At 43.7% G+C, this 20749-nt stretch overlaps 1 protein-coding gene across 1 annotated transcript in view; it reads right to left on the reverse strand.

The window, feature by feature from the left end:
- Window positions 1–20240, reverse strand: part of cpe (carboxypeptidase E) — a 131577-nt gene extending 111337 nt beyond the window's left edge. Inside the window, exon 1 of the mRNA XM_039759621.1 lies at window positions 19698–20240. Coding sequence (XP_039615555.1) covers window positions 19698–19965 — 268 coding nt within the window. The 5' untranslated portion in view covers window positions 19966–20240. The remainder of the gene's footprint in view (window positions 1–19697) is intronic.
- Between the last annotated feature and the right edge of the window lie 509 nt (window positions 20241–20749).

Genomic DNA, 20749 nt, shown 5'->3' on the forward strand with positions numbered 1-20749 from the left:
AAGCCTTCATAAATACGTAATGACGGCCGCATTGTGTCTTTGTATTCTCTTGCATAATTGCCCGGCGTGAGCGGGCGGTATGCACACACTCTTAATAATGGCTCAGAAATGGCACTTTACTGGGTGGTGGGGGTCCCTGCTTGACCCTAACTTTACTCTGAGAAGGGCTCATTGCATATAAAGTTGGTTCTTTGGGCTTTGAAAAGGTGGCCAAAACAGAAATCTTTAATGTACAGTAAGCTAACTAGCAGGGTACTAACAGATCAAGACAACCTGAACTTTGGCCTGAGTTATTGTATGCAGTGAGAGTCCATTAGAATCACATCCACTGGTATTTCATACACAGTACCTGGCATCTTCTCCTCAGAGCTCATTATGGATCCTGCTAAATTCTGTGTGGATGGTAACCAAAATCGGTTTCAACTATGGCACTGCCCTGAAGAACCTCTCTGGCACTTTTATTTTTGAGAGTGATAGAAGCGCTCTGAGACTGGCAGGCATTCTCTGGGAGGCTGGTTCCATACTATGCTTCTGGGATAGGCTTTAATTTCCATAACCTGTAAACTGGAATATACGGGTGCAAAAATGGATGAACAGATATTCCTGTATTTAGTATCTGGCACTGCTGCTGCTGTGCTCTCTGTCTTTCTGTGCGGCTGTGTGTTCAGTTTTATTATACTGTAATAGATGGCATGGGTTGGCTGGCATCCCGCCCGGGATGGGTGGCTCATTACCCCACTGGGTGTCCTTTTTGATTGGAAGATTTGGATGGGCACCCTGACCGGGTTGGCTAGTGGTACTTTTCTTGGTTGCAAGGCTGTTATAATGAATAGACAGATGGAGACTGGTCCCTTAGTCAGGGCTGGCACCACCATTAAGGTGAATTAGGCATTCACCTAGGGCACAGATCATAAGGGGGGTTACTCAGCCACATGGGTTAGCTACACTATGGTTGGCGCACTAATAACCTTTGCCTAGGGCTCAATATAACCTAGGACTGGCACTGCCTCCAGTACACTGGGTGATGACATCCCTCTGCCCTGCTTCCCCCACGTGGGAGTTGTAGTTATGGTGGGCTGCCTTGCTGGAGTCCTTGGGTGTTGCTAGTGATGTTGCCAGTGTGCCATCTGTATGTTCTCACTGTGTCTACGTGGTTTTCCTCCAGCTGTTCCGGTTGGCTGACTCTTTTAGAAATCCTGTCTCCTATGGGTGGGTCTGTGTGAGCCTGGTGAGGGACTGCCACCTTCTAGGCATATCCTTTTACCTTGTTATTTTGTATAGTTTTGAAAACAAAACCTTTTTCTTATATGAAGATTCTTATTTGTTGCCCTTTTTTACACAAGCCAGGGTTTGATGGTAATGCCCTCCCTTGTGGGGCATTCTAAAGATTTTCTTGGGACTTTGCCATTGTTTCAAAGCTAAAGTCCTATTTCACCTGGAGTAGACAGAAGCCAGCCATCGGAGTTGGCAGTCAGGCTGCCTGGGAGTGAGCCTTATCTGGGCAGGTCAGAAGGACTCTGGTCTGCTTTTTGGCCCTCATACCATTTTGCCATTCTTATGTGTGTGAATCCGAACACCTATTAAGCATCTTGAGTTGGTGAATGCTGGTAATAGTACTCCATAAAATAAAGGCTGCTTGATTAACTGATTTAAAGATTGGTATGACTGAGGCTACATCCACGCTTTCAAAAGCCGCAGACATTTTGTCTCCATGTTCACCTTTCATCCACACCACTCTAGACTTTTGAAAACACCCTCCAGAGCCGCAGTCTTCTGAAAACACTGGCTCCCCATTGCAATGTAGACATATGGAAACATAATCATTTACAAAAGCAGACTTTAATTGAACTCTGATTTGTTTGTGCCTAATACGTAGCTCTTCCCTGATTGGATCCTTTAATTACAACGTCTCATTCCCTGACTGATCACACCTCACAGTTAGAAAACCATATGGCAGCATAGCGGACATACTGTAGGAGAGCTGCTCTTCTTAGCTCTTGTTGTGTTGATTACCTCTATTTGTTTAATTGGTGTTTTGTAAAGTTTAAATGCTATACAGATGTACAAAAACAAATAATTTACCAGTCACTACAGTTTTCAAATTGTAGTAAATACCGTGGTCAGTGAGGTTATCATTTGTATTTTTAATCTGGGGAACGGTACCCTTATTTACCAGCAGAGAACGCTACCATCAAAGAAAGAAGACCCCAAACCACTAGATAGATAGATAGATAGATAGATAGATAGATAGATAGATAGATAGATAGATGTGAAAGGCACTATATGATAGATAGATAGATAGATAGATAGATAGATAGATAGATGTGAAAGGCACTAGATAATAGATAGATAGATAGATAGACAGATAGATAGATAGATAGATATGAAAGGCACTATATGATAGATAGATAGATAGATAGATAGATAGATAGATAGATAGATAGATAGATAGATAGATAGATAGATAGATAGAAGGCTGGGACTGGTATACCTGCCAGAATCGACTTAATTCCCATGCCTGGCCAGGAGGCCCAGGTGGCCAATAGACATGGATAGATGCAGGAGGCCCCCTGCCTACACATGATGTCATCTGGATGCCATCTGAACAATAGGTACACTGGCCTCCGGGCACTCCGGTTTCCTCCCACAATCCAAAGACATGCAGGTTAGGTGGATTGGCGATTCTAAATTGGCCCTAGTGTGTGCTTGGTGTTTGTGTGTGTCCTGCAGTGGGTTGGCACCCTGCTCAGGATTGGTTCCTGCCTTGTGCCCTGTGTTGGCTGGGATTGGCTCCAGCAGACCCCCGTGACCCTGTATTCGGATTCAGCGGGCTAGAAAATGGATGGATGGATGGATGGGTATCCTGGCAGGTTTAGATGGAGGAACATTACACAGCTAGGAGGCCAGCCTGAAGGAAGGACAGAGCGGTTATTCAAGCTACACGTTCCCCCAAACTGTTAGGTGACAGCAACCCGGTACACACAGGGCATTCTGGGAGTTGTAGTGCCGTAGAGCAGCCCTATTAGGGGCCCTTACTTTCACCAGGAGGTACTGCTAGGAGCTGTGCTCCATGGTTATTGGGACTTCTGATTGACTTGGAAGTACTTGCATTGAGCTATGTCCTGGCACCAGATGTACTCCTGGGTCCAAGACAAAAGAAACCATCCTGCCATATCCAGGCAAATTGAAGTCAAGAGGAAGGAGGACAAAACTCACCTGGAGGTGTGGAGGACAGGAAAGACAGAAATAAAAGAGGAATTGTGTGTATTAGAGAGGCATTGTGAAGGTTTACTTGAACCCGGGAGTTGTGTTTGTGTGGTGGTGTCTGAGGGTTGGGGGACTGCAGCCCCCCCAATTGGTCACAACAGATAGATAGATAGATAGATAGATAGATAGATAGATAGATAGATAGATAGATAGATAGATAGATAGATAGATAGATAGATCATCATGGTAGAGTTAGGGTTAGGGATCAAATTTTTCCATCAATATCGCCTGATGGTCATTTTGTTTAGACGTCAATCTGCACTGGACGCCAGGCACTATGTCAGCACCAGCTCAGTTTAAGATGAGTTGTATTGTCACCTGTGCTGCTCTTCTTAACATCTCATAGATAACAGCAGATGGATTAAACAAACGGCTCGGCAGAAGGCTGAAATACACGGATGCGACTCGAGTGTGCGGCTGAGCCGTGTAGCCAGCTGACACCCAACATGGCTTACTGTGATAAGCCTCTCTGTTTCCATGGCAACGTCATTTGGATGGACCTTTAATCCGAGTGCAAGTAAACAACATAGAACCACACTACAGAAGCTGCGGAGCTCCTGTTATAAAATAAAAAGGCTCTTACCCTACTAGTTACAATAAATATTCATCTGAAATGAGCAGCTAAGGTCGGTTTAAAAATAAAGAAAACAGATGATGCTTTATTTGATAAAAGATAAAGTAGGAACGATCAAAGTTAGTAATTACTGTAATTCATTCAATTTATATAGTGCTTTTCTAGCTACTCAAAGTGCTTTTCATAGTGAGTGGAGGGCTACCAATGTGTAGCATCCACCTGGATGACGTGACAGCAGCCATTTTTGGACCAGTACACTCACCACACACGAGCTATTACAGCAGGTGGTGACAGAGATAACCAATTAGAAGCAGGAGATGATTAGGGGGCCAGAATGACTAGGTTGTGGTGGGCTATTTAGTCAGGACATCGGGATAAGCTTTACTGTTTACAAAAGATGCCCAGGGATCTTTAATGACCACAGACAGCCAGGACTTTGGCTTTGCGTCTCATCCAAAGGTTGGCACCATTTTTACAGCACAGTGTCCCCATCACCACACAGGGGCATTGGGATCCACACAAACACCACAGGGTAAGTGCCCCCTGCTGAACTCACCAAGACCTCTTCCAGCCACAACCCAAGTACTGGCCAGGCCTGAACAGGCTTAGCTTCAGGTGGATGACCTGCTCTGAAGTGTGGGTGGCATGTCTACAACAAAATGGCATAACACCAGTACACAGCTGCCATAAACTGGATCAACATAAAATCGACACGTTTTAATGCTTTACGTATCCTTTTTTAATAGACTGACACAACATTTCCTGGGCGTGACATTATGTGCATTAACAACATATATGGATTCCATTGCTTTAAACATCAGCAACATTCAGACAAGTGACTTCCTTCTGCAGCTCCACCTGCTACCCCAGAAGGTGACCCACCTCTGCAGCTCCACCTGGTGGTGTCCAGCTACCCCCCAATGTGACCTCCTTCTCTGCAGGTTCACCTTGTGGTCCCCAACTATACCAGCCGGGGCTGCTCCCCAGGACTACAGCTCCCAGGTTGCCCTGTACCAATGGTGCCATTCACAGGAGTGGGCCGCCGACTGCCTCGGACTCGCTACGATTATGTAAATGAAGTCCATGACTGAAAATGGTGTTTAGTGTGATGGACTTTAGTAAAATAAAATGCTCTTACACAATTTATGTGAAGTGTTGAAATCTAGTACCACCATGAACAGTTTACAGACCAGCTCTTCTCAACAAACAGTCTTCTAACAATAGCATTTTTAACACAAGTCCTTTTATCACTAAGATTATATAAATAAAAGTTGCGACTTAAAATCACTGGAAAAGAGGCATCATGTGACATGAGCTTTATCTGACAGCACTCCCACCCTACCAGCACGCCTTCATCCCACCTCCCCTTCTGGCTCTAAGGACTGCCGTGCATGTGAACCAGACAATCGCCTCCTGGGCTCACCTGAGGTATGCAATACCACTCTTGGACAAGAGGTGGCGCTGTTGTTTAATAGTGTTATCTCCTTTCTCCCTCACAGTGCCAAGAAGAAGCCCAACGTGGACAATTGAGCCAGAGAAGCCACGCCCCTTCTGGATCAGACGGTAGGTGGCATCGCGTTTTGGACCTGAGCAGCCAGGGGTTATGGAGCTCCGCCAAAATGCCTGACCCAAGACCTACAAAGCCCTAGCGAGACATTAATCTAAGCCATTGTCTATTTCTTTTGTTTCGTATTGCGCCAAAGAATGCTTGTTTTGATCTACAGTGGTGTGAGAAACTATTTGCCCCCTTCCTGATTTCTTATTCTTTTGCATGTTTGTCACACAAAATGTTTCTGATCCTCAAACACATTTAACCATTAGTCAAATATAACACAAGTAAACACAAAATGCAGTTTTTAAATGATGGTTTTTATTATTTAGGTTGAAAAAAAATCCAAACCTACATGGCCCTGTGTGAAAAAGTAATTGCCCCTTGTTAAAAACGAACCTAACTGTGGTGTATCACACCTGAGTTCAATTTCCGTAGCCACCCCCAGGTCTGATTACTGCCACACCTGTTTCAATCAAGAAATCACTTAAATAGGAGCTGTCTGACACAGAGAAGTAGACCAAAAGCACCTCAGAAGTTAGACATCATGGCAAGATCCAAAGAAATTCAGGAACAAATGAGAACAGAAGTAATTGAGATCTATCAGTCTGGTAAAGGTTATAAAGCCATTTCTAAAGCTTTGGGACTCCAGCGAACCACAGTGAGAGCCATTATCCACAAATGGCAAAAACATGGAACAGTGGTGAACCTTCCCAGGAGTGGCCGGCCGACCAAAATTACCCCAAGAGCGCAGAGACGACTCATCCGAGAGGTCACAAAAGACCCCAAGACAACGTCTAAAGAACTGCAGGCCTCACTTGCCTCAATTAAGGTCAGTGTTCACAACTCCACCATAAGAAAGAGACTGGGCAAAAACAGCCAGCATTGCAGATTTCCAAGACGCAAACCAGTGTTAAGCAAAAAGAACATTAGAGCTCATCTCAATTTTGCTAAGAAACATCTCAATGATTGGCAAGACTTTTGGGAAAATACCTTGTGGACTGATGAGACAAAAGTTGAACTTTTTTGAAGGCAAATGTCCCGTTACATCTGGCGTAAAAGGAACACAGCATTTCAGAAAAAGAACATCATACCAACAGTAAAATATGATGGTGGTAGTGTGATGGTCTGGGGTTGTTTTGCTGCTTCAGGACCTGGAAGGCTTGCTGTGATAGATGGAACCATGAATTCTACTGTCTACCAAAAAATCCTGAAGGAGTATGTCTGGCCATCTGTTCGTCAACTCAAGCTGAAGCGATCTTGGGTGCTGCAACAGGACAATGACCCAAAACACACCAGCAAATCCACCTCTGAATGGCTGAAGAAAACAAAATGAAGACTTTGGAGTGGCCTAGTCAAAGTCCTGACCTGAATCCAATTGAGATGCTATGGCATGACCTTAAAAAGGCGGTTCATGCTAGAAAACCCTCAAATAAAGCTGAATTACAACAATTCTGCAAAGATGAGTGGGCCAAAATTCCTCCAGAGCGCTGTAAAAGACTCATTGCAAGTTATCGCAAACGCTTGATTGCAGTTATTGCTGCTAAGGGTGGCCCAACCAGTTATTAGGTTCAGGGGGCAATTACTTTTTCACACAGGGCCATGTAGGTTTGGATTGTTTTTCTCCCTAAATAATAAAAACCATCATTTAAAAACTGCATTTTGTGTTTACTTGTGTTATATTTGACTAATGGTTAAATGTGTTTGATGATCAGAAACATTTTGTGTGACAAACATGCAAAAGAATAAGAAATCAGGAAGGGGGCAAATAGTTTTTCACACCACTGTATATGCTTTTGGCTTTTCGATCTCCATGCTTCCATTAGGTGAGATTATCTCAAGGCATAACGTGAGTAACTGTATTTATCAATAGCACCTGATGACCCCGACTCTCTTGGTTCACTGACACAATGTCTTACTTGTGTTTCTAAATGGATGAGTAGTAATTTTCTCAAACTAAAAAAAATGATTGGAAAAAAATTTATATAATGAGGGTATTAGAAATAAACTTCATCCATTAGACATAAAAGTTAAGACCGAGGTAAAGAATTTAGGGGTAACTATTGACTCTGACCTGAATTTTACATCACATATCAATCAGATTACTAGGACAGCATTTTTTCACTTAAGAAATATAGCAAACGTTAGACCTCTTATAACATTACAAGATGCTGAGAAATGAGTTCACGCTTTTGTTTTTAGTCGACTAGATTACTGTAACGCACTCCCCTCAGGACCACCCAAAAAAGACATCAATCGATTACAACAAGTGCAGAATGGAGCTGCTAGAATCTTCAACAGGAAAAGAAAATCTGAGCACATCACACCAGTGCTGACGTCACTACACTGGTTACCTGTGCCATTCAGAATTGACTTTAAAATACTGCTTATGGTGTACAAAACCTTAAATCATCTCGCGCCATCCTATATCTCCTTACACTCCAAATCGTAACCTTAGATCTTCAAATGAGTATCCAAGAGCTAAACATAAAGAAGTGGTGAGGCGGCCTTCTGCTTTCTGCACCTAAAATCTGGAATAGCTGACCGATAGAAATTCACCAGGCTAATATGGTGCTAAAAACTCATTATTTTAATATGGCTTTCTCATAGCTTCATTTTAGTGTAACCCTGATATTCTGTATATGCATTTAATTATCATTATCATTTGTGGGTCCACAGTCCATACTAACCCCTACTTTCTCTGTTGTTCTTTTTCCGGTTTTCTGTGGTGGTGATCTGCGCCACCACCACCTGATCAGAGCACCGTGATGTCCCTACATTAATGGATTGAAGGCCAGAGGTCCACATGATCGTCATCATCAAGTTCTTCCACGTGAACCCTGAATACAATGAGGACTGATTGAGGTCATTTATGTCAGGTAGAATGCCTAGAGGGGGCTGGGTGGTCTCGTGGCCTTGGAACCCCTGCTGATTTGGGTTTTTCTTTTCTCCACCCCTCTGGAGTTTTTTTTTTGTTTGTTTGTTTTTTCTGTCCTCCCCTCGCCATCGGACCATACTTTATTCTTTGTTAATTAGCATTGCCTAATTTTTATATTTTTTTGTTTTTTCTTTCTTCATCTTATGAAGAAGCACTTTCAGCTCCATCATTTGTATGAAAACGTGCTATGGAAATTAATGTTGTTGTTTCATTTCTGATTTTTTGTCCGTGTCCAACGGGGTGGTCTGGCTGGCACATCAGCCTTCGGTGGGACTCATTCGACCACAGGACCCACGAGCAGTGCTGGGTGCTCAAGACAGTGTGCAGGGTTAACACACTCTGGGATCTTCTGCAGTTACCTTTTGTGAGGTAACACCTTCCCACCTTCTTCTGCATTTCTTCTTGGAGCTTTGAGTTGCTGTTAATTTGCTGTTCAATCTACATAAGCAAAAATGAACGCTAAGCGGTAATTTATTTTGTGAAACTAAAACACAAAGAAGTTCCTAAAAACAATCCTCCTGGCTGACTTGATTATTTTGTTTTTTCTATTTCATATCATGAATTACGGTGGGACGTCAGAATTAGGTCACATCTTGTGGATTCAAATATAATTTCCCACTAGAAAGCTCATATTTCCCATTGCATGTTAATTAAGCATAAGCACCATGGAGAACCTTCTGGAATCACAACTTGTCCTCTATAAAGTTCCTGGTGTAAAAGTTCATTTTTACTGATAAATATGATTTTCACTATTTCGATTATATTGTGTAATGGATGGCATGTAGAGACTGGCACCCTGGCTGAGACTGAACAGGGATCCTTACGATTGGGAGGCCAGCATAATGGAAGGCCGGAGGAGACAACCTGGTGATGCAACTCACTCCTCCAACACACTAGATGGCAGCCTCCCTGGGCAACACTACCAGTATGGACGCCCACAAGTCATGTGGGAAACTGGAGTCCTATTAAGCAGCCTTGTCAGGTTCCGTGGGTGCCACCAGGGGTGCTGCAGGGATACGTGACCCATACTCTGTGGGACTTCTGACTGACCCGGAAGTACTTTGACTGGGCTATGCATTAGTACCGGAAGTACTGCCAGGTTCAAGATAAAGGAGAGACCACTCGACCTCATCCAGGAGAGAAGGAGGACAAAGCTCGCCTGGAGATGTAAAGGAGACTGATCGATAGATAGATAGATAGATAGATAGATAGATAGATAGATAGATAAGGAACTATATGACAGATAGATAGATAGATAGATAGATAGATAGATAGATAGATAGATAGATAGATAGATAGATAGATAGATAGATAGATAGATAGATAGATAGATAGATAGATAGATAGATAGATAGATAGATAGATAGATAGATAGTCTTTAAAACAAAGCCCGGTGCCTTCTATTACTGGGGACTGACTCCCATCCAGGCTATGCACCAGGGGAGGCACCCTACCTGCAGCTGACCTTCTTCACTCGACTGGTCTGGTGGCTTCGTTCAGCCTGTGCCAGACCGAGACTTGGCTTTCTGCAACGTCCAGGATGCTCACGCTGGGGTTCCACTCCAAATCTCCGACTTCCGCAAGCCAACCTTCTCCTGGTCACTCCTGCTCCATACAAGCACTCAGCAGGAGTGACCATTACTGTCGGCCAAACACCCCGCTAGGGCTCACCTCTCCGAGCTGCCTGCATACATCTGCAGCTCACACACACACACACAGGCTCCCTCGCCTCCAGCTGCCTTCTTCCTTAACTTCCTTTCCTCCTCCTCCTCCTCTTTTTGTTCTCTCTTTTCCTCTCTCCCTTCCACACTCACACTCCTATTACATATAACGGGGGCATGGATCAGGTGTGGCGATTAGCAGCTCTTGGCATCGATTACAGATGCGGACGACTCCTCACCTGTGCACTTAAGCGAAGACCACCAGCATCACAAAGCTCCCGGGAACCTCTCCGGCCACACTACCACTACCCCCTCGTTAAGCGATTATCTATTTAAAACTGGCCTTTTCAATCTGAGCCGTGGACCCTCTATACCACAGGGACGTGAAAGTGTCTCTCTGTCTCTCCTCCAAAGATCACGTCTCGTCACGGGAAAAAAGTCTCATATTGTCACAAGATTTTTTTTTTTTTATAATAGAGAGATTGGTAAATGAATACTTCCAGAAAACGAAAGAAGCCCACAAGTCCACGGTGTCATGGTTTGAATTGAGGAACCCCAGTTCTCATTAACTGGTATTCAATTCAAAGGCATGACCCTGTGTGAAGGGGGAAATCCTGGATATCTTCCAGGCAGTGGTGGTTCATAATGAGGACCCCCAATATTTTTAAAAACTCTGTTTAGATAGATAGATAGATAGATAGATAGATAGATAGATAGATATGAAAGGCACTCTATGATAGATAGATAGATAGATAGATAGATAGATAGATAGATAGATAGATAGATAGGACAGGAACTATATGATAGATAGATAGATAGATAGATAGATAGATAGATAGATAGATAGATAGATAGATAGATAGATAGATAGATAGATAGATAGATAGATAGATAGATAGATAGATAGATAGATAGATAGATAGATAGATAGATAGATAGGACAGGAACTATATGATAGATAGATAGATAGATAGATAGATAGATAGATAGATAGATAGATAGATAGATAGATAGATAGATAGATAGATAGATACTTTATTAATCCCAAGGGGAAATTCACATACTCCAGCAGCAGCATACTGATAAAAAACGATATTAAATTAAAGAGTCATAACAATGCAGGTATAACAGACAATAACTTTGTATAATGTTAACGTTTACCCCCCCGGGTGGAATTGAAGAGTCACATAGTGTGGGGTCTCCTCAGTCTGTCAGTGGAGCAGGACGGTGACAGCAGTCAGTCGCTGAAGCTGCTCCTCTGTCTGGAGATGATCCTGTTCAGTGGACGCAGTGGATTCTCCATGATTGACAGGAGCCTGCCCAGCGCCCATCGCTCTGCCACGGATGTTAAACTGTCCAGCTCCGTGCCTACAATAGAGCCTGCCTTCCTCACCAGTTTGTCCAGGCGTGAGGCGTCCTTCTTCTTTATGCTGCCTCCCCAGCACATCACCGCGTAGAAGAGGGAGCTCACCACAACCATCTGGTAGAACATCTGCAGCATCTTATTGCAGATGTTGAAGGACGCCAACCTACTAATGAAGTATAGTCGGCTCTGTCCTTTCTTACACAGAGCATCAGTATTGGCAGTCCAGTCCAATTTATCATCCAGCTGCACTCCCAGGTATTTACAAGTCTGCACCCTCTGTACAGTCACCTCTGATGATCATGGGGTCCAGGAGGGGCCTGGGCCTCCTAAAATCCACCACCAGCTCCTTGGTTCTGCTGTTTGTTGTTCAGGTGTAAATGGTTTGAGTCGCACCATTTAACAAAGTCCTTGATTAGGTTCCTATTAGCTTCCTATATAATTAGGTAATGTAAAATAATCATGAAATAAGTGTGTTTTATTGTGTTAATGTGTATGTCAACGTCCATTACAAACCGGTTCTGGCACTTTGCTGTGTTCTAGCTAACTTACACTGATTATCTATGCAGCACATGACCACCAGTTTCTCACTGTTGTGTTTTAGCCTAAAAATGCAACCAAGTTTTATTTCTCTTGTTAAAAAGTGAACATGTCTTTTTGCGGCTGGCTTTCTAGAGGTCTGATGAGAGCGTAATTGAGAGGGTCTGGGATACTCCACAACAACCTGCTGCTGTTAGAAGGATTTTCAGTGAATGACACAGCTAGGATTTCCAACAGCAGGACGTCTGGAGTTAGGATACTCACAGGGAGCCGGGGGCTGGTAAATGGGGGATTCAGGACTCATGAGAGAAGGAAAGGAAAGGAAAAGAAAGGTCACCTTCTGTGAGTGTGGATGATCATGAAGAAAAAATGGCAGGGTGGGCACAGCTAATGGAAATGTAACCATCTGGCAGTAGATTACGAGTTCAAAGCAAGCAATTACAGTTATATTACAATTATACAGAAAAGGAGAAGGTGTCTGACTGGCAAGAGAAATTTCCTGGGGGCAACATATAACGTTTCTGATAGAATGATAAGGATAAGAATAGAAGAATAAGGAACCATAAGGATAACACAGGGTAGTACTGGGTCCCTGGAAAAAGCTCTGAAAGAAGACAGAAAGAGAAAGAGAGAAACGATTTGTGAATGCCAATGTGAGAGCACAGGGCACCGCTACAGGGTGGTATGCCCTACATGTCAGGTGCACATCCCTCAGAATGGCATCAGCCTGGGCACAAGCATGAGGGACACAGAGGGGGAGAGGTGGCCTGGGAGAAGGAGGACGCTAAAGGGTAGGAAACATGGCAAGTGGAAACAACCTCTGGCCACTAGAGGACGCACAGTTTAGCTGAGAGGCCTGGTCAAGAGTACAGAATAACTGAGCAAAAATCTTATTTGAATGTCTAATCGACATGCAACACATCACCACTCTCTGGCACTACCATAATCAAGAATGTATTAAGACACATGACTTCTTTAGGTTTAAACAGTTATTCTTACTTCTTACCCTCTTTCCTTACTAACTATTCATTGACACCTTCAATGTGTGAAAGTTTGCAGTAACGTGAAGTTGAACATTCATCTTTGCAAAACATTGTATAAAGATTGATTCCCAAGAACAGATGGCAACTATAATGTTTTTGTGTGTATATATCGTATATATATTGTCATGCATGTGTGTCTGGGATTACCCTCCTGATTCATCTTGGGTAAGCAGTCCCACCCCAGCACAAGAGGGGGCACTGTCACTAATGGGACCATCTCTTTGTCTTCCAGCAGGCCAGTGGACGAATATAAAACATAAAAACGAGACGTCCACAGAAGGTGGCATCTCACTCTGCACCCCCTCTCGTGACAGAAGGAGCTCCAGACCAGACCGGATATGACAATGATTCATTACCGTGGGCATTTCTGTTTCATTATTGTGCTATTGTGCACTGTGTTGTTTATTACAGCAATTAATATTACACAAAATGAACCAGTATATATATATATATATATATATATATATATATATATATATATATATATATATATATATATATATATATATACATACATGGTGAGTCAAAGTTATGTTAACATTTGAATGGTGGAAAAAATTTACTGACAAAACATACTTCATATGTGCAAAATGATTTACAGGAATGTCTCAACCTGTTTGCCATCATGTTCATTATATTAACCATATGTGGCACATAAATTGACCACAAAAATTGTATATATAAGTATAAGTAAGTAGCACTACCATTAGTGTTAACATAATTTTGACACACCCTGTACATATATATATATATATATATATATATATATATATACAGTATATCTATCTATCTATCTATCTATATCTATATATATATATATATATATATATATATATATATATATATATATATATATATATATATACACACACTGCTCACAAAAATTAAAGGAACACTTTAAAGAAACACATCAGATCTCAATATGAAGTCGGATATCTATACAAATAACGACAGGGCAAAGTCTTAGGAACAAAAGGATGCCAAGTCTTTTAATGGAAATAAAAGTTTTCTGCCTACAGAGGGCTCAATTGTGTAGACACCCTAAAATCAGAGTGAAATGAAGATGTGGCAGGCTAGTCCATTTTTCAAAAACTTAATTTCTGCTACTCAAAATGCTTTTCAGTATCTTGTGTGGCCCCCACGAGCTTGTATGCATGCTTGACAACGTCGGGGCATGCTCCTAATGAGACGACGGATGGTGTCTTGTGGCATTTCCTCCCAGATCTGTATGAGGGCATCCCTGAGCTGTTGTACAATCTGAGGAGCAAGGCGCCTAATGGACCGAAACATAATGTCCCACAGATGTTCTATTGGGTTTAAGTCAGGGGATCGTGAAGGCCATTCAATTGTTTCAATTCCTTCATCCTCCAGGTACTGCCTGTATACTCTTGCCACATGAGGCCGGGCATTGTCGTGCATTAGGAGGAAACCAGGACCTACTGCACCAGAGTAGGGTCTGACAATGGGTCCAAGGATTTCATCCTGATACCTAATGGCAGTCAAGATGCCGTTGTCTAGCCTGTAGAGGTCTGTGAGTCGCTCCATGGATATGCCTCCACGATCATCACTGACCCACCACCAAACCAGTCATGCTAAACAATGTTACAGGCAGCATAACATTCTCCACGGCTTCTCCTGACCCTTTCACGTCTTTCACATATACTCAGGGTGAACCTGCTCTCATCTGTGAAAAGCACAGGACGCCAGTGGCGGACCTGCCAATTCTGGTATTCTATGGCGAATGCCAATCGAGCTGCATGCTGCTGGGCAGTGAGCTCAGGGCCCATTAGAGGACATGGGGCCCTTGGGTCACCCTCATGAAGTCTTTCTGGTTGTTTGGTCAGAGACATTCACATCAGTGGCCTGCTGGAGGTCATTTTGTATGCTCTGGCAGTGCTCATCCTGTTCCTCCTTGCCCAAAGGAGCAGATACTGGTCCTGCTGATGAGTTATGGACCTTCTATGGCCCTCTCCAGCTCTCCTAGAGTAACTGCTTGTCTCCTAGAATCTCCTCCATGCCCTTGAGACTGTGCAGGGAGACACAGCAAACCTACTGGCAATGACACGTATTGATGTGCCATCCTGGAGAAGTTGGACTACCTGTGCAACCTCTGTAGGGTCCAGGTATCGCCTCATGCTACCAGTAGTGACACTGACTGTAGCCAAATGTGAAACTAGTGAAGAAACAGTCAGAAAAGATGAGGAGGGAAAAATGTCAGTGGCCTCCACCTGTTAAACCATTCCTGTTTTGGGGTCATCTCATTGTTGCCCTCTAGTGCATCTGTTGTTAATTTCATTAACACCACAGCAGCTGAAACTGATTAACAACCCCCTCTGCTACTTAACTGACCAGATTAATATCCCATAAGTTTCATTGACTTTATGCTATACTCTGATTAAAAATTCTTTTGAGCAGTATATATATATATATATATATAGAGATAGATAGATAGATAGATAGATAGATAGATAGATAGATAGATAGATAGATAGATAGATAGATAGATAGATAGATAGATAGATAGATAGATAGATAGATAGATAGATAGATAGATAGATAGATATACACACTAGGGGTCTTTGCCGCCTGCTTGCTTCGCTCGCCAACCCCCGTGTTTGGTTTTCCGGATACACACTTTTAAGATTTTTTTTTTCTTTGAATTGTTGCTATTTCATTAGTTTCACTTTTTTTTTCAGAACTTCTTTAAAAACAACATTTAGATTCTTTTGAGTCCCAACATGCTGGATCTTTTAAATGAGCTCCGTGAGACGTGTTTAATGACTTTGTACCATAATTCAGGATAGGTTTCTCGGTTTGGAATTTCAGCACAGACAAAACGATCTTCATCATCAGCAGTTAAGAATTTTTTTTTTTGCAAAGTAACCAATAAATGTATGTGACGTAAACTCCGTTTTTGAAATTCTCTGACTTAAACTTCAAAGCCTTACAATATTTAAATACTTCAGACATATCACTTACTGTATGTCCGTATTTTCGATCTCTATTCGCCTTTTCGTTATTTCTCCGAGTAATAATTTCTCTTTGTTTGCGCTGATGTTTCTTTGGTGTGACACGGTCGTTTTTTTCTGTATCTCGCTCTGCATGTGTTTCGTTTTTTTTGAGTCTTTTGAATTCCACTGCTTTCATTTTCTCTAACCTGCTCTGCATGTGTTTGGCCCCCTTGTTTTTTAACCACTTTATGATGTTTTACTTTGTTTTCTACTCTTTATCTTTTATTTCTGACCTCGCTTTGTCCTGCTATTTTTTCAATTACACCTGGTCCATGATGATAATTTTCCCTTTATTCAAGTAATAATTTCCTTTTGTTTGTGCTAATGTGATCTTTACTATCTTTTCTTGGTACTGTAGCGACCTCAGTGTCCAGCTTGAAAAGACAAGAAGTAAAAAAAAAAAAACTGACAGACGTAGTGAAGGCTCACAAAGGTTTTACTTGAACAATCAAGAAAAAGAACGGCGACTTCATAACCCGAGACACAGCCTTCTGGCACCCTCTCCAACCCCAGTGCATCAATCAATACCGGCTGTCAGTCTTCTGTGCTGCACTCCGCCATCCCTCAATCAAACCTAACAGTCGCTCAACAAACAAACAAGGCTTCAACCTGGCTGGGACGCTGCAATGCTTCGAATTGTGCTGCTTTCATATTCTTGAACTTTCTGCACATGTGTATCGCGCCATCGGTTTTTTTGAGCCTTTCGAATTCCACTACTTTCATAATCTCTAACCTGCTCTACAAGTGTATCGCGCCAACATTTTTGAACATCTTTATGAATTTCTACTTTGTCTTTTAATTCTGAGCCCGACTGGACGTGCTTTTTTTGTCAATTCCACTTCTTCTGGGCTGATTATTACTTTCCTTATTTTCTGAATTTGCACCTAGATTATTCTTTTCTCCACGCTGCTCTTTCTTCTTCTCGTAGTCGTCGACACTTTATCTATAACGTCTTGTCCTTAGACGCTTTATATACGCTGACAGCCCAGGTTCTGTGAGTACTCAAAGCCTTGACACGACTGAGTGTTTTGCTGCCCGTGGTCTTATTTGATATTTCTTGTAAGTAGGGTGTCTTTTGCAAGAATCTCATGTTCTACACCCCCGCGAGTCGGTCCTGGGACAATCTCTTGGCACAAAGTCCCATGTTTAAGGTCCCCGCGAGATGCTCCGTGGCTAATCTCTTTCGTCTTGCGGGTCTTTTAAGTGTCTTCTGTGATCTTCACGTGAAGATCACGTCTTGTCTACCTAGTCTTTCTCTCCCAGGATATTTTTTATAATACATAGATTATATTATTTTATATATCCATCCATTAGCCAACCCGCTGAATCCGAACACAGGGTCACGGGGGACTGCTGGAGCCAATCCTATTATATTATATAATAATATAAGTACATATTATGGAGGTCTTCCTTGGCCTGGCAGTCCCTTTGTGATTACTGAGTGTGTTCTTTCTTCTTCATGATATTCCAGACTGTTGATTTTGGTCACCCTAAGGTCATACTGATGTCTCTAATGGTTTTATTCTTGTTCTTCAGCCTCCTAATGGTTCCTTTGACTTTCATTGGCACAGCTCTTGTCCTGTTGAACAATGGCAACTACAGACTCCAAAGGGTAGAAGTGAGCCAAGGTATCCTATGAAGCCATGAAACCCACCTGAGGAATCACAAACACCTGTGATGTCAAACATGATGGTGCCCTGAAATGGGGGGACCGTGTAGAACAAGTGTTGTCTGCAAATCCCCTTAAATAAAGTCTGCAATGTGCTCTTTAATCACATCGGAATTGATCTGTAACTTTCAACTGTGGGGCAGAGGGCGAAATCAAGGAAAAATGTGTCTTTGTCCCGAACATTATGGAGAGCACTGGAAATGTAACAGTTACAGGAGAATCATCTCTCTGAACCCTCACTTAACTGGTAAGCAGGGGAATAAGGTCAGGGAACATGGTCTCAGCTGTGGAATGGCCACTAGGGGGAGGCAGCTTGATGGCCGAACAAATCCAAATCATATTCTGGGATATCAGCTGCTGTTAAATTCTGCCCTGTACTTGTAATATTTTCATTTTACTATTATACTGTATTGAGGGTTTGTTCTGTTCTGTGTATTGTATTGTATTGACCCCCTTCTTTTTGACACCCACCTGGAAAGGGGTCTCTTTTTGAACTGCGTTTCCTGAGGTTTCTTCCATTTTTTCCATACTAGGATTTTTTTGGGAGTTTTTTTCTTGTCAAGAGGCAGGGCCTGTTAAAGCCCATTGCGGCACTTCTTGTGTGATTTTGGGCTATACAAAAAATAAACTGCATTGTATTGTTTTGTAAATTGTGAAAAATCGGTTACCTCATAGTTCATTGTTCTGACCATAATGGGCATAAATCTACATTTACAATTTATCCATCCATTATCCAACCCGCTATATCCTAACTACAGGGTCACGGGGGTCTGCTGGAGCCAATCCCAGCCAACACAGGGCGCAAGGCAGGAAACAAACCCAGGGCAGGGCGCGCACACACTAGGGCCAATTTAGAATCGCCAATGCACCTAACCTGTATGTCTTTGGACTGTGGGAGGAAACCCACCTAGACAAGGGGAGAACATGCAAACTCCACGCTAGGAGGACCCGGGAAGCGAACCCGGGTCTCCAAACCATAAGGCGGCAGTGCTACTACTGCGCCACAGTGCCACCCACAATTACAATTTATCCATCCATCCATCCATTTTCTGAATCCGCTGAATCCGAACACAGGGTCACGGGGGTCTGCTGGAGCCAATCCCAGCCAACACAGGGCACAAGGCAGGAATCCAATCCCGGGCAGGGTGCCAACCCACCGCAGGACACACAGAAACACACCCACACACCAAGCAATTTAGAATCACCAATCCACCTAACCTGCATGTCTTTGGACTGTGGGAGGAAACCCTCGCAGACACGGGGAGAACATGCAAACTCCACGCAGGGAGGACCCGGGAAGCGAACCCGGGTCTCCTAACTGCGAGGCACATTTACAATTTATTTTACCCCAAAAACACTCTTTCATAATAAATACGGTACTATTGAACTAAGGGGTAAACAGTAGTTTCTCAAAGGGCACAGGCACAAATCAGAACACACCGCTGCTCACACTCGGGGTCCCGTTAGGTGTGCGGTAGTAGAGCTAACCGGTGCGCCATCTTGCCACCCTCCGACCGAAACATTTTGTCAGACCGAATCATCTAAGCTCAGTACTGACACATCCCCCCAAACACACACCCCGACTTCAAACAGCGCGATCCATTCCCTTTATTTAATTAGAGGCGCTCTTTTTTTGGTCCCAAAAGCTCTGTGACAGAAATCCAAGTCGGAGCGGGACGTCTGCCCATCACAAACACCGCACAATTTTGGACTTGCAGCTCTCCTTTCCCGGTAAGTTTTTGATCCTCCGAAATGAACCGCGAACGTGACCCCACCATGTCGTGCGCAGGATAAATCTCATTTGTGTATTGTGACGTCATTTATCCTTTCCTGTCGCTTTAGCATCAGTCCGCAGAAGCCATCTGGGTGCGTATTGTCAAAATGCACTGATGCCCCACTGAAGATGCGGTATGGAAACCTAACAGAAACAACCTGCGCTCGACGTGTTTTTCTTTTTTTTTTAATTATTAGGATCATAATTTCCTCCGATCCACGCAGACTCTCTTTATCTCTCTAACGATCCGTCGGCCCCTCGTTTTATTCCCAGCGTTCCAACCTCCCAGTCCGCCCACGTTCTCTTACCAGGTTCGTGCTCCCCGGGGTTGTCGGACATCTCCAGGACCAACAGCTCCCTCCCTTCGTAGCTCTGGCCGATGGTGTAGATCCTGCTGATGGATGGGCACTGCAGCCACACCGACACAAGGGCTTCCCTCAGCTCCGGGTAGCGGTGATACTCGAATGAAATCCCCCCGTCTCGAGTGTACCTTTTGTCCACCTTGTCAGCGGCTTCATCCTGCACCGCCAGGACTGCCAGCCCCCCGCAGATCACCAGTAACACAAGCGCCTTCATTTAGGAGCTCCTTTCTTCTCTAGCGTCTCCCTTTTATTATTATGTGGCCGCACGATTTCTTCTTGAGGTGTCTCTCCGTCCGCTTCTCCGCCTAAGGCTATGACGCACTGCCCCCGATACACTTGGTGTCAGTCTGTGCGCCGCGATACGTGAGAGAAACACAGCATCGAGGATCCGAGGACACCCCCCGACCGCGCCCCTCCCTCCGTCCGAGGCGGAGTCACAGGGTAGCTGCGATCCGCTCAAAGATGAGCCTCAGAAGCGCCTCGCTTGGATGCAGAAGGCACTGTAAGCAAACGTGCGCACGGCGTCTACCTGTCAAAATGAACCCAGGCTGCCATTCGTGCACGTCACAGCGAAGAGGAAGAGATTGGCGAAAAACGATAAGGCGAACGTCATCACCATCGTGGGCAGACAGCAGCGACATGGAAAATAAAACATAATGCAAATTTTAGCAAGAGGCGCACAATTACAGTTATATGGCACAAGCGGTGGACCCCTGCCGCTGCTCACGTCGCGGTGGCATCGTGTTTTTCGGTCAATCTCCCATCCATTTTCCAAACTGCAATGCATTAGTATAATCCAGAACTGGCCTGGAGGCCGCTGCGTCTCTGAGAAAGTCCACACGCACACGGGCAAATTATTGGGAACCCCTTTATGCCTGCTTATCCAGTAAATTATGGAATCAGCCAATCACGGGGCAACATCGCGATGGGTAAAGTCGGGAACCTCAGTTCATGTTCACGTCAAGAGCCAGAATGTCGAAATACCTGCGATCGCCGGA

The sequence above is a fragment of the Polypterus senegalus genome, chromosome 7 (genome assembly GCF_016835505.1).
Source record: "Polypterus senegalus isolate Bchr_013 chromosome 7, ASM1683550v1, whole genome shotgun sequence".
In the NCBI taxonomy this organism is placed as follows: Eukaryota; Metazoa; Chordata; class Cladistia; order Polypteriformes; family Polypteridae; genus Polypterus; species Polypterus senegalus.